The 14,019-nt window shown below is 41.6% G+C and overlaps 1 protein-coding gene across 4 annotated transcripts in view; it reads left to right on the forward strand.

Annotated features, from left to right (window-relative positions):
- CFAP74 (cilia and flagella associated protein 74) overlaps positions 1–14,019 on the forward strand; it is an 82,357-nt gene that overhangs the window by 7,412 nt on the left and 60,926 nt on the right. For 3 of the 4 annotated variants that reach the window (XM_056796002.1, XM_056796001.1, XM_056796003.1), the window contains exons 2-6: positions 1,534–1,659; positions 5,653–5,734; positions 8,595–8,738; positions 12,479–12,577; positions 13,788–13,892. In XM_056796002.1, coding sequence (XP_056651980.1) covers positions 13,889–13,892 — 4 coding nt within the window. In that variant the 5' untranslated portion in view covers positions 1,534–1,659; positions 5,653–5,734; positions 8,595–8,738; positions 12,479–12,577; positions 13,788–13,888. Of the gene's footprint in view, positions 1–1,533; positions 1,711–5,652; positions 5,735–8,594; positions 8,739–12,478; positions 12,578–13,787; positions 13,893–14,019 lie in introns of all 4 variants that reach the window. The other variant, XM_056796004.1, reaches the window with a different exon arrangement.

Raw genomic sequence — 14,019 nt, forward strand, 5'->3', positions numbered from 1 at the left:
ATAAAACTTTTTTTAGAACCCTCATCTTCTGTCTTAGAATTAATTGAGTGCCAGTTCCAAGGCAGAAGAGCAATAAAGGCTAGGCAATGGGATTCAGTGACTTGCCCAGGGTCACACTGGGAAGTGTCAGAAGTCAGATTTGAACCCAGGACTTCCTGTTACAATCACTGAGCTACCTAGCTTCTCCTTTGTTATAAGGCTTTAAAAGCACTTTGCAAAATGTAAAGTGTTATAAAAACGTCAATTATTGTCATTGTTGTTATTATTCTGAGGGGATTCTTTTAATAGCAACAAAAAATGTAACCACCTTTAACCATGCTAATGTTTGTGTCTGTGTGTGGGAGGGGAGAGACATTTTACATTGGGGGCAGTTTTTTAAGGTGCTCCTCAGATCACCAGAGCGGGGTTACCTTGCTATAGTGGATTTATGATATTCACAGAACACATCAGGACTAGAAAGAAAATGCAATAGTCAGCTTGGAAGTCTTGGGAAATTGATTGGGAAATGAATACCTCCAAGATAAAATGGAAGCCCTGATAATACTAGGCTAAAGTAGCTGTCAAAATGAATGGCAAAGAAAAGGAAATAAGGTACATTGAATAAAATGTAAGCACAAGCAATAATAGTCACAGTAACTCACATCTGGGTAATGTTTCGAGTTTCCCTAAGGGCTTTCCCTCACAACAATCCTATGAAATGGGGAGAGAACATATTGTTAAATTGTATATGGAGAGGGCAGCTAAGTAGCTCAGTGGATTGAGAGCCAGGCCTAGAGATAGGAGGTCCTGGGTTCAAATTTGACCATTCCCACTCTCCATGACATGTAAGCGCATGGCTTAGTAGATTTTTTTCCTCCTATACCAAATGAAAAATTAACTTTTAAAATCTGATGGATTTTCTAAACCCTTAACCTTCCATCTTAGAATTAATAACATATATTGGTTCTGAGACAGAAGAGTGGTAAGGGTAAGGGCTAGGCAATGGGGGTGAAGTGACTTGCCCAGGGTCACACAGCTAGGAAGTGTCTAAGACCAGATTTGAACCCAAGACCTCCCATCTCTAGACCTGGCTCTCTATCCACGGAGCCACCCAGTGGTTCCCCTGATGGATTTTTAAAATGCTATTGTCTTTGATTAGATGGGGCTTCTCTCATGGTGTGTTTTGGCATTATTGTTTTACATGAAACAGATGTGCAGAGACTCTTTCTATAGGTCTGTTACCCACCGGGTCTTCAGCTGGAGACTGTCTCCTAATTTCTCAATACATTCTAGCTGTTTGTAAAAAAAAAAAAGTCAATTTCAGGGCAGCCGGTGAATCAGTTTCAGTCAGTCTCTTGATGGAAGAAAAAGGGCTTTCTCTGTCCAGGGCTCCATGAGAAATCCAGACCTGCAGTGGGCATAACGATTGTTAACAACTGGGGCTCCGGCCGTCTTCTTCATATGTATGTGGTCTTGTTAACCAGTTTGACTAGTTCTCCTGAAAATATGGTGTGAAGAAGATGGACTAAATATTCATTTTTTTCCCTTTTCTAGTTTATTTCTGCCTTACCAACACAGAAGGTGCTGGATTATTCCCAGAGGAACAGATGGCTAATTTCCGTTTTCAGAAACAAGATGATTTAACAGAAACCATTTCGAATCTGGAAGAATTCAGAAGAGGTGGAGTCTGAAATTATTTACTGATCATAAATGGAAACAAAACATGCAAAAGTGTGTAACTTGTGTGATGTTGGAGAAGCTGCTGCTGCAATGATACTCACACCCTGTGCCCCCTCGTTCTATCTCTCCCCACCTGTCCAAAGGAAATCACAGGGTCCTAAGTGTAGTTCTGGGAGGGATCTTAGATGCCATTGAGTCGTATTCCTTCATTTTGCAATGAAGAAACTGAGGCACAGGGAGGTTAGGTAATTTTCCCAGGGTCATCCAGCTAGGAAATGCCTAGGACAGGATTTGAACTCGGGTCTTTCTGACTCCAAGTCCAGTGCTCTTTTCTATTGTGATACCTCGATACCTCTGTAAAATTAGTAAAAACTTCCCTTAGGAGGTGGCACTAGAGTTGAGCTACATGGCAAGCCTGTAAAACTGATACTGTAGGTATTATTATCCCCATTTCACAGAAGAGAAAACTGACACTCCAAGACCAGCACTCTTCTCTATTGTGCCACCCAGCTGCTATCAGGGAGATAGTTGAATTGCAGTATCCATACTGCTTGTCACTCAAAGCAGTTTGAGATTTCAGCCTTGGACTTGCTCTTTGGTAGCCATGAATAATGTAGCAGCAGGAAGGGTATTTCCCTCCTCCACCCTGCCTCCCTTTTTATAACTGCGCTGTGGTCAATCCATTTGGTTTCTAAGAATCTCTATACAAGAATTGGGTCAAGCTATCCTAGAGACAGCTGAATTGCCTGAATAATTCAGGTTAAGGAAAAGGTTTGGTCTTCAGATGCATGACTAATTCACAGGCTATAGATTGGGAACTGGCAGGGACCAGGGACCTAGAGGCCATCTAATGATGGTCCTATAGTCCCATTTTTTTAAAGGCCCTATTAAGGTATTGTTGTTTTTTTATAACATCATCACTTCCCACTGATTCTCCTCTCCTTTAATTTCCTCCCTGCCCCTGCCAGAGAACTTTCTCATGGGATAAAGTCAAGCAAAACAAATGACCCCACTGGTTAACCAGGTCTGTAATGCTAGGAGGGACCTTAGACATTGTTGAGTCCAATTCCTTCATTTTACAAATGAGGAAACTGAGGCACCAAGTTTTTAAAAATTATTTTAAATATTTTCCCATGTTTCCAAGATTCATTTTCTTTCCCTCCCCTCTTCCTTCCCCCCACCCCACCCCAGAGCTGACAAGCAATTCTACTGGGTTGTATGAATGTTTTCACTTGATCCTTATTTCTATAATATTCATTTTTGCTATAAGAGTGATCTTTTAAAATCTGAACCCCAAATCATAAACCCATATATACATGCGATAAGTGATGTCATATGTTTTTTCTTTTGCATTTCTCCTCCCACAGTTCTTTCTCTCAATGTGGATAGCATTTTTTTTCCCATAAGTCCTTCAGGAGTGCCCTGGCTTGTTGCATTGCTATTAGAAGCAAAGTCCATTACATTGGATAGTTTCACAATGTTGTTTCAGTTACTGTGTATAATGTTCTCCTGGTTCTGCTCCTCTCACTCTGTATCACTTCCTGGAGGTCCTTCCAGTTCACATGGAATCCCTCCAGTTCATCATTCCTTTGAGCACAATAGTATTCCATCACCATCATATACCACAAATTATTCAGCCATTCCCCAGTGGAGGGACAACCCTTCATTTTCCAGGGTTTTTTGCCACCACAAAGAGCACGACTATGAATATTTTTGTACAAGTATTTTTTCCTTTTTATCTCTTCGGGGTCTTGGGGTACAAACCTAGCAGTGGTATGACTGGTTCAAAGGGCATTAATTCTTTTAAAGCCCTTTGTTCATAGTTCCAAATTGCCTTCCAGAATGGCTGGATTAATTCACAACTCCACCAGCAATGTATTAGTATTATTATATTATATATAATAGTATATTATATTAATATATTATATTATTTTATATTATATATTTTATATATAATATATTATAATAGTATATAGTATTAGTGTCCCAATTTTGCAACAGCCCCTCCAATATTTATCATTTTCCTTTACTGTCATATTGGCCAATCTGCTAGGTGTGAGATGGTACCTCAGCATTGTTTTGATTTGCATTTCTCTAAACAGGAGAGATTTAGAACACTTTTTCATGTGCTTTTTGATTGTTTTGATTTCTTTTTCTGAAAACTGCCTATTCATGTCCCTTGACCATTTGTCATCTGGAGACACAGAGCATTTTTAAAGTGTTTCCCAGTTGCTCGTGAATACCCATCACCACTAGTCTTGACTTTTGACTTGCCACTAGACTTCTATGACTGGAAGACAGAGTGAGGTTAATGACTTTGTGTAACTCTGCCTCACTTAATACAATTTATGCACAAGTCAAGACATCATTCCTCGTGATGTCATTATGGTCCTTTTCAGGTACAAAGGAGCACAATCTACCAACATGCCCATAGTGCATCAGATGTCCTTTTCCAAGAGATGGGAGGCAGGCTTCACTAGCAGTTTAAAGCCATTATTGTGACTTGGCTTTAAAAAAAAAAATAAAATCATTATTCTTAACATTAAAAAACTTTTTTGGAATTCCAAACGCTCTCCCTCCCCCAATCTTCTGAGAAGGCAAGCAGTATAATATCAATTATCCCTGTTTCCCTCTGCTGTCTGCTGGTAAAGGGGAGCTAAAGAAGGAAATTCCTCCTAGCAATGCAGTTTGGCATCTTCTAGCAGAGTTGACTAGTACACAGTCAGTACATGATGACAAACAAGACTTGTGAATCCTGCAGGCTGTATGAGAGACAGGACTTGAATACAGGTCTGTCCAGCTTCAAGGCCAGCCTTCCATTCATTATCCATGGAGAAGCCACACTGCCTCTCTCTTTTTTTAATTTTTAAATTTAAATTTTTAAATTTTTTTCCATGGTTACATGATTCACGTTGTCTCCTTCCTCCCATCTCTCCCCCTTCCCAGAGTTGACAAGCAATTCCACTGGGTTATACACATATATAAATTATCAGTTGAACCCATTTCCATATTATTCATTTTTGTAAAAGAGCAATCCTTTAAAACCCAAACCCCAAATCACATGCCCATCTAAACAAGTGACAAATCACATGTTTTCTTCTGGATGTCTACTCCCACAGTTCTTCCTCTGGATGTGGATAGCATCTTTCTTATCAGTCCCTCAGAATTGTCCTGGGTCATTGACTGCTTGTAGTACCATGCTGACTCTCTTAAGAAATATTTAATGAAAATAGCCTGATGTATTTTTATATTGCAAGTGGTATGCATATGACATATTTATTCAGAAATGCCAGCAGTGGGAAAAGTTTTCTTGTGCTATCTGCATGAATTATCAGTGGGTTGGAAGACCTGTCTGATATGCACTACTTATTCTTAGTGCTTGTATTTGATTTTCCGTGGCAGCTGTATCATGATGGTAGAGAGTACTTGTCTCTTTCTATTTCCAAGTGGAAAATCACATTCCTTGGTGCCTAGTGACAAGGAATTTTTACTATCCACATAAACGAAACTTTTAAGGTGTCGTTTCTATGTGCTCTCCCACCTCCATGCTATTGTACACAACTATGTTGCCATGCTTCCTTCTCTACCCAAGCCAGGACCTGATGCCCCTTACTTGTCTATTGATCTCTTTCCCTTCCTGACTTGTATTAATTCACGTGCCACCTCCACCATGAAATCTTCCCTTTTCTACGCAACCTGAAGCAATCTCTCCCTTTTTCAGTCTCTCAGGAAACTCTTTTTTGACCTCTTCTATGGACAGAACCACATCCTAACTTGTTTAGAAGTTATGTGTGAACACCTCCTCCCCCCACCAGAAGATTTAAGACTCCTTAAAGACAGAGACCATCATTTTTTAAGTCTGGGACCCCATCTTCTAGCATTGTTTCCTGCACATAGTACACACTTAATATGTGTCTGTTGAATAAAAGCAGCTATTAAAACTTCACATTTTGATGTTTCTTGTAAAAATATTATTTTTATTCCACAAAACAGAAGGATATGGAGACTTACCGGGTGAGAAGGAAAGAGAGAAAATGATTCTCAAGAGGCATGGCCGTTCATTTGACTATGAATGGTAATTAGCCTATATGTACTACTACCTTTTAGTATATAATTTTTAATTATTTTAATTTCTTTAATTTAATTTAATTTTAATGAATTATTAATACTTATACAATTATATATTCATATAATACAATAATTAAGTATTATATTATAATATATTATATAATTAATATAATATAAATTATAATATAATATTAATGATATTATATGATATAATATTAATATAATAAGATATGATATTATATTGATATGATATATAATTATATCATATCAATATAATATATCATATCATATCATATCATAGTATAGTATATCATATATCATATCATATCACATTATATTATATTATATTATTATATTTATTATATTTATTATATTATATTATATTATATTGTATTGTATTATATTATATTGTATTATATTATATTGTATTATATCATATCATATCATATTATATCATATTATATTAATCATATCATATCGTATCGTATCGTATCATATCATATCATATCATATCATATCATATCATATTATATTATAATTATGTTATAATTATGTTATAATTATATTTATATTATATATTGTTGTTATTACCCATAGGAGAGGTATGCTCAGAGTCAGCTTGAACTAGTGAGAGCCAATTTTTACATTTTCAATGAGATCATTCCCACTTTGGAAACCAACGTTTGTGGGGCAGCTAAGTGATTCAGGGGATAGTGATCAAGACCTAGAGATGAAAGATCCTGGGTTCAAAGCTGGCCCAGACACTTCCTAGCTATGTGACCCTGGGCAAGTCACTTAACCTCAATTGCCTGGCCTCTACTGCTCTTCCACCTTAGAACCATTAATACATTGATTCTAAGGGGGCAGCTGAGTAGCTCAGTGGATTGAGAGCCAGGCCTAGAGATGAAAGGTCCTAGGTTCAGATTTGACCTCAGACACTTCCCAGCTGTGTGACCCTGGGCAAGTCACTTGACCCCCATTGCCTAGCCCTTACACTCTTCTGCCTTGGAGCTAATACACAGTATTGATTCTAAGATGGAAGGTGGGGGTGTAAAAAAAATACATTGATTCTAAGACAAAAGCTCAGGGTTTGGGAAAAAAATCAGCATTTGCTACTGAATAGGACTTGATTTATCATTCTGTTCATTGTCTGAACTTAAAGTGATGGAGAAAATGTCAATAATGCAGTTTATGCTTAAAGCTGGTTGTTCAATATTTAGCATGTCACTGAAGACATCTTCTATTTTTTTAAAGGAGAAAGTGGTTTGGTTTATGATATTCTGGAGATTGTAGAATATATTGTATAGTACCATCAACCTGGGCATTGCGTGTCCATTGTGAGGTTGAGTTGGGAGGAAGACATAGTGGAGGGAGAGCCAGGCAGCACACCGGGTAGAGTGCCAGGCCTTACACCCTTGAATGACTCATCTTGGAGAGGACAAGCCCAGCCTCAGACATTTCCTAGCTCTGTGACCCTGGGCAAGTCACTTCACCTTGTTTGCCTCAGTTTCTTCATCTACAAAATGAGCTGGAGAAGGAAATATCAAATCACTCCAGTATCTTTGCCAAGAAAACCCCAAATGGGGTTACCAAGAGTCAGAAATAACTGAAATTACTGAACAACAATAGCAACTAACATGATGTAATACTGTTAGACTTTAAATCAAAATGATCTGAGTTCAAATCCTTCCTCCAGTATTTATTATATAACCATATGTACTAGTCTCTGATCATCAGGACCTGTGCTATAAAATAGGGACAGAATATTGGTAGTATTTTGATTGTGAGACTGAAATAAGATAGTGTTTGTAAAGGACTAGCTAGATCTTTTGCATACTATATATAAATATCTTTGTGATTATAATTATTCACTTCAGATTCATCTACCAAGAGCACTGTTCATTTTGTAAAGGAAATATTGTTCTTATGTAGGACTAAGAAAAAAGAATATCTCCTTGAGTCTGCATAGCCTAAAGTATTTGCATCTCTATTATCTTATCTGAATCTCCCAAGGACCCTGTGAGATAGCTAAAGTTGGTCTTTATATAAATATACCCATTTTATAGAGGAAGAAACTGAGATTTAGAAAGATTCATGGACCTAGCCAATATTTGTGAACAATATCCATTTCCTCATTCCTTTTTGTTATTTGTCATTTTTCAGTCATTTTGGACTCTGTGACCCCATTTGGGGTTTGTTTGCAATGATACTGGAATAGTTTGCCATTTTCTTCTCCAGCTAATTTACAGCTGAGGAAACTGAGGCAAACAGGGTGAGGTGATTTGTCCAGGATCACATAGTAAGTGTTTGCGACTGGATTTGAATGCAAGCAGATGAATCTTCCTCACTCCAGACCTGGCACTCTCTCCACTTTGCACCTAGCTGTCCTGATTCCTATTCCGGTATTAAAGTAGTTGATGGTTATTTCTGAAGCTAAGTTCCTTTTTCTTGGATATTATAAGTGATAAATGAGTTGAGGGAATAGGAGACTTTAGCCATGATTTGTTCTGATTATCAAATCGGATATTATAGATTTTTTTTTCTGATGTTCTCTTTTCCTCAAATTCCAGAAGTGTGAGCAGTTGGGGATGTTTGAAAAGTACTAGCCTTCCCTGACGAGCCTATAGAGTCAAAGAACAACCCTGACTCTGGAATTCATGGCTCAAAGCCCTGAGAGCTGGAAAGCATCCCTGAAGCCTTCCAGTGCCGCCACCCATTCATTTTAGGGGCGAGAAAATGGAAGACAAGAGCAGGGACCCAACTGGCCTCCCCTTTCCCCCTCCATACACAGCAAGTAGGAGGCCCAGCCTTGCTAACTATGCCCAGCCCATCACCTGTAACTGGAAGTATTTTTCTTTTCTTTTAAGTATACTAAGGAAAAAGAGGATGGCAATGAACAGGAAGAAGAAACTCACGTACAAGGACAGAGTCCGCACATTATACCTTCGAAGAAACATGAACAATCTGGATAGGATAAACGAGGAAAAGAAATTTTTCCTTTTGAAAACCAAGTAAGTGAATCTTAGTGCAGAAAACTTCAGTAACACACTGGACCTTTGGTCTGAGAAAGGCAGCCCAGATCCCTCGGAGGGTCTCTCCCACTTGCCATGCTCAGCAGCTACTACTCTGCCAGCAACAGCCAGTGTGCAGGGATGAGGGAATCTTGAAGAGGTTACTGCCAAGGTTCTCTCTGGTGGGGGCTCAGTTATTAACTCACGGGGAATCATGAGCTCCTGCTGTGACAAAGACATCTGAGAAGGGGGGACGCCTTTTGGGGGAGGTAAGGCGAATTCTTAGAATTGTGGATCTGATCTCTCTTAGAGATCTTGTTTTTTTTGTGTCGAGTATAGGCTCAACACAAATAATTTCTTCCTTTCTTCTTTCCCTCCTTTCTTTCTTCCTTGAGTCCTTCCTTCCATCCTTCCCTTGTTCTTTCCCTCCTCTCCTTCCTTTCCCTCCCTCCTTCCCTCTTTCCTTCCTTCCCTCCTTCCTTGCTTGCTTCCCTCCCTCCCTCCTTCCCTTTCTCCTTCCTTCCTTCTTTTCTTCCTCCCTCCCTCCCTCCCTCCCTCCCTCCCTCCTTCCTTCCTTCCTTCCTTCCTCCCTCCCTCCCTTCCTCCCTTCCTTCCTTCCTTCCTTCCTTCCTTCCTTCCTTCCTTCCTTCCTTCCTTCCTTCCCTCCCTCCTTCCCTTTTCCCTTCCTTCTTTTCTTCCTTCCTTCCTTCTTTCCCTCCTTCCTTCCTTCCTTTCTCCCTTTTTCTTCCCTCCCTCTCTCCCTTCCTTCCTTCCCTCCCTCCCTCCCTTCCTTCCCTCCTTCCTCTTTTCTTCCCTCCCTCCCTTCCTTCTTTCCTTCCTTCCCTCCTTCCTCCCCTCCTTCCTTCCTTCTTTCCTTCCTTCCTTCCCTCCTTCCTTCCTTCCTTTTTTCCTTCTTCCTTCTTTCCTTCCTTCCTTCCTTCCTTTCCTCCTTCCCTTATTTCTTTCCCTCCTTCCCTCTTTCCGTCCTTCCCTCCTTCCTTGCTTGCTTGCTTCCTTCCCTCCCTCCTTCCCTTTTTCCTTCCTTCCTTCCTTCTTTCCTTCCTTCCTTCCTTCCTCCTCCCTCCTTCCTTCCTTCCTTTCTTCCTTTCTTCCTTCCTTCTTTCCTCCCTCCCTCCCTCCCTCCCTCCCTTCCTCCCTCCCTTCCTCCCTCCCTCCCTTCCTCCCTTCCTCCCTTCCTTCCCTCCCTCCTTCCATTTTTCCTTCCTTCCTTCTTTTCTTCCCTTCCTTCCTTCTTTCCCTCCTTACTTCCTTCCTTTCTCCCTTTTTTCTTCCCTCCCTCTCTCCCTTTCTTCCTTCCCTCCCTCCCTCCCTTCCTTCCCTCCTTCCCTCCTTCCTTCCTTCCTTCCTTCCTTCCTTCCTTCCTTCCTTCCTTCCTTCCTTCCTTCCTTCCTTCCTTTCCTCCTTCCCTTATTTCTTTCCCTCCTTCCCTTCATCTCATGGCTCCATTATAATTCCTTCTTCTCTCCTCACACTACTCCCTCCCATTCACGTACACCTTTTTCTTTTATCCATTCCTCAAACTGGAAGACATTTCCTTTTTATCAAGAGGCCTCTAAAATGGTAAGGAAGGAAGGTAAACCATACCCTTCATCCAACCCCCCTCCCAACAGCCTAAATCTAAGTTCCTTTAAACCTTCCCCTCCTTGTCAGAAGGCCTAATTAGTCCATTAAGAATAGTATAAAGAGATGCTGAATACTGATTGTTGCCAGGGATACCATGCCTAGAGACAAAAAAAAATTCCTAGTATAGCAGTGATTAGGGAGACTGAAGAAACCAGCCTTTCCATAGGCTGTGCTGGTGGGTTTTCTTCTGTGATAGATATTTCCCTGGGAATCATGGAGCAAATGACATGAAAGTGATACTAGTGTGTGTAACTCAAAGAAGACTTCAACATTTTGTTTCCAAACCAGCAACTGAAAAGGAGGGACTAGAAAAAGAAAGCATGTTTTTTCTAGCTTGGTAGCACACAAACTCTGCCTCTCATAGGTACACCACTCTGCATACTTAGAGGCAAGAAAACACAGAAAAGAGAGCTTCTGGGTCATATAGTTATAACTGGTTAGAGCTTTCCCCTCTCTGCTTATAATTGTATGACCCAGAATCCTCCTTGTCCATGGTACCAAGGGAAGTCATGAGATGAAGGGAAGAAGAGAGAGAAGGAAGGAAGGAAGGAAGGAAGGAAGGAAGGAAGGAAGGAAGGAAGGAAGGAAGGAAGGAAGGAAGGAAGGAAGGAAGGAAGGAAGGAAGGAAGGAAGGAAGGAAGGAAGGAAGGAAGGAAGGAAGGAAGGAAGGAAGGGAGGGAGGGAGGAAGGAAGGGAGGGAGGGAGGGAGGGAGGGAGGGAGGGAGGGACAGGAAGGGAGGGAAGGAAGGAAGGAAGGAAGGAAGGAAGCAAGCGAGGAAGGAAGCGAGGGAGGGAGGGAGGAAGGAAGGAAGGAAGGAAGGAAGGAAGGAAGGAAGGAAGGAAGGAAGGAAGGAAGGAAGGAAGGAAGGAAGGAAGGAAGGAAGGAAGGAAGGAAGGAAGGAAGGAAGGAAGGAAGGAAGGAAGGAAGGAAGGAAGGAAGGAAGGAACATTTATTTAGCACTTACTGTCTACTCACTGAACATCTCTGTTCTCAGAAGCTCACATTCTAATAGGAGGAGAAAGCTGCTACAGGGCAGATGGACAGTTCCCGTGACACTTGGGATACAATAGTAAAGCTGCTAGTGATACATCTTCAGTGTTATTTCCATTGATAAAACCATATCCTTTTCTAGTGCTGGACCAGTTCAATAGTTCCAAGATGGGAGTTCCAAGGTGGGAGGAGCTTTCTTTGCCCTTCAGTACCTGTGGCTGCCACACCTGTAAAGGCACTTACCAGGGCACATTTCTGCAGCAGAGCTGCTTTCCTGGGCATTGGCTTTAGGGTCAGGTTCAAATTCATGTGTGATAACAAGCGATGAAATGCCCAAAGGAGAACTGAGGGAAACTCAAGAACTCCTGGAGCATTGAATGACATGACCTTTTTAGGGACATTTCTAGTCTCTCAAAGCCCCCAGCAGTGTTTTCTGTCCCCACCTGGATTGTTTCAGCTGGAGCCTCTGGGTAGGACTGTGTGAACCAGACAGCACAATCAATGATATTGCCCCCTAGAGATGTTCAGCTGTTAGGGACGGTAAATAGGGAAGACAGGAGCCTACTGAAGTTTGATTTGTCTGAGTATCTCTAGCTTCCCAGGAGGACAGAGAGCTGGCCTTGATGTCAGAAGAATCTGAGTTCGAGTACTGCCTCAAAAACCTACTAGCTGTGTGACCCGGGGCAAGTCAATGAACGGTTCTGTGTTCTAGACAAGTGTCTAAAATGGTCAATGTCAGTAGAGTTTCTAAGCTGCAGTGGTAGAGGGCAGTACATCATTGGGAGTTCCTGACACCAATAAAATCACAGCAAAATCATATCAAAACAAAAGCAAACAAAACAAAAGAAAAGCCGCTCAGCCCCATCCTCTACCATTTCTGCGCCACTCCTCCTCTCCTGTGTACAAGTAGGAATGCCATCCTCCTTCCTTCCTTCCTTCCTTCCTTCCTTCCTTCCTTCCTTCCTTCCTTCCTTCATTCCTTCCTTCCTTCCTTCCTTCCTTCCTTCCTTCCTTCCTTCCTTCCTTCCCTCCCCAGGGGGCCTCACCTTCCAGAAGAGGAAGAGGATGATCAAAGAGCCAGCTAAAATCTTGATTTCGATTCCAGGGAGGATCTAGATAATTCCATGCAAAGGATGGAGTCGATTCAGAAACAGAAAATGGAAGTGGAGGCTGAAATACAGATGGAGAAAGATGCCAACAACAAGTGAGTAGAGCTGCATGGAGCTGCCCAGAGCACCATGGTGCCCAGTGCTCCCTCTGCCTGCCTTCCCTGTGAAGGAGCCAATGGCCGTATCCCTTCTGTTGGAGATTTAAAATACATCAGAGAAAAGAAAATACAGATTTAGCCATTGGATTATATACATCGTAGGTCAGTGTCCAATAATCCAGCCATCTTTGTTAGGACATAAAACTCTAAGCATGTTTTATTTGGGGGGGGGGGGCTTGGAAACTCACTGACCCCCAATCATGGCAGCTCCCAGGAGGCTCAATGGGAATGGATATCCTCCTCCTTGTGTTGGAAGAACAAGTATCCCTCTATGGGGATTAAATTAACAAGTCAACCTGGAGTTGTAGAAAGAGTTCTACACCAGAGCTCAAATGGTAGTCACAGAGGGGAATCCACTTCTTTCTTTCATTAGGAAAATTGCTGACTGATGCAGTGAAATACAGAGTCCAAGGACCTGAGTTCTAATCTCAGTTCTGTCATATAATGACTATATGGTTAACCACTGCTGGGCTTCAGTTTCCTCACCTGTAAAATGAAAGATTTAGGCTAGGTGATCCTTAAGGACTAATCTAAGACCAATAACTATATTATTCAGGAGTTGGGTTTTAAAAGAAGCCCTCAGGCAGCTTCCACATTCTCCTAGGAGGAGAGAGATGCTGCAGTGCAGATGGAAAGGTCCCATGGCACTGAGGATGCAGCAGTAAAGCTGCTAGTGATACATCTTCAGTGTCATTTCCAGTGATAAAATCATATCCTTTCCTAGCGCTGGACCAGTTTGGTAGTTCCCGGGTCTTTGGTGGGAGGAGCTTTCTTTGCCTTTAGTAACTGTGGCTGCTGAGGGCAGAGAGGATGCCACACCTGCAGGGCACTTACCAGGGCACATTTCTGCCAATGGCCCAAGCATGGTCACCTACTCCCTCCCTGGCCCCAAGGTCAGAATGCAAGGCTGCATTTGATCCCCCCAGCTTTTTCTGGAAACCAGTGTAGACGGATTTTCCCTTTGCAAAAGAAGAGTGAGACAGCTTTGGAGGATTTCCCTTAAAGTTGTAATATTAATATAAGTTGGGAGATATTTCAAACACGCATCTCAGCCCGAAAGCCTGTGGGTTCTTTCTTCACTTAAACTGGCCACGTTCTCTGGTTCCGTGTTCTCACTGTCTGCCTTCCTTTGATTTGCCCGCCACAGTGCAGCCGTGTTTCGTCTCCAAGCCAGATATCAACGTCTCTGCACTGAGTTAAAGCGGGAGAAAGAACTGGAGGAGAAAATTTCTGCGATTATAAAAGAAAATGAGTAAGTTCAGAAAGAGGATGGGATGGAAGGCTTGGAGGCTCATTGCAGCCTTCTCTATCAGCAGGGCTCCTCACTCCAACAGCTAAAGCTTCTTATGAATTAATTCACAATTGGAAGGGGGGGAAAG

Source organism: Monodelphis domestica, chromosome 4 (assembly GCF_027887165.1).
Source record: "Monodelphis domestica isolate mMonDom1 chromosome 4, mMonDom1.pri, whole genome shotgun sequence".
Classification (NCBI taxonomy): Eukaryota; Metazoa; Chordata; class Mammalia; order Didelphimorphia; family Didelphidae; genus Monodelphis; species Monodelphis domestica.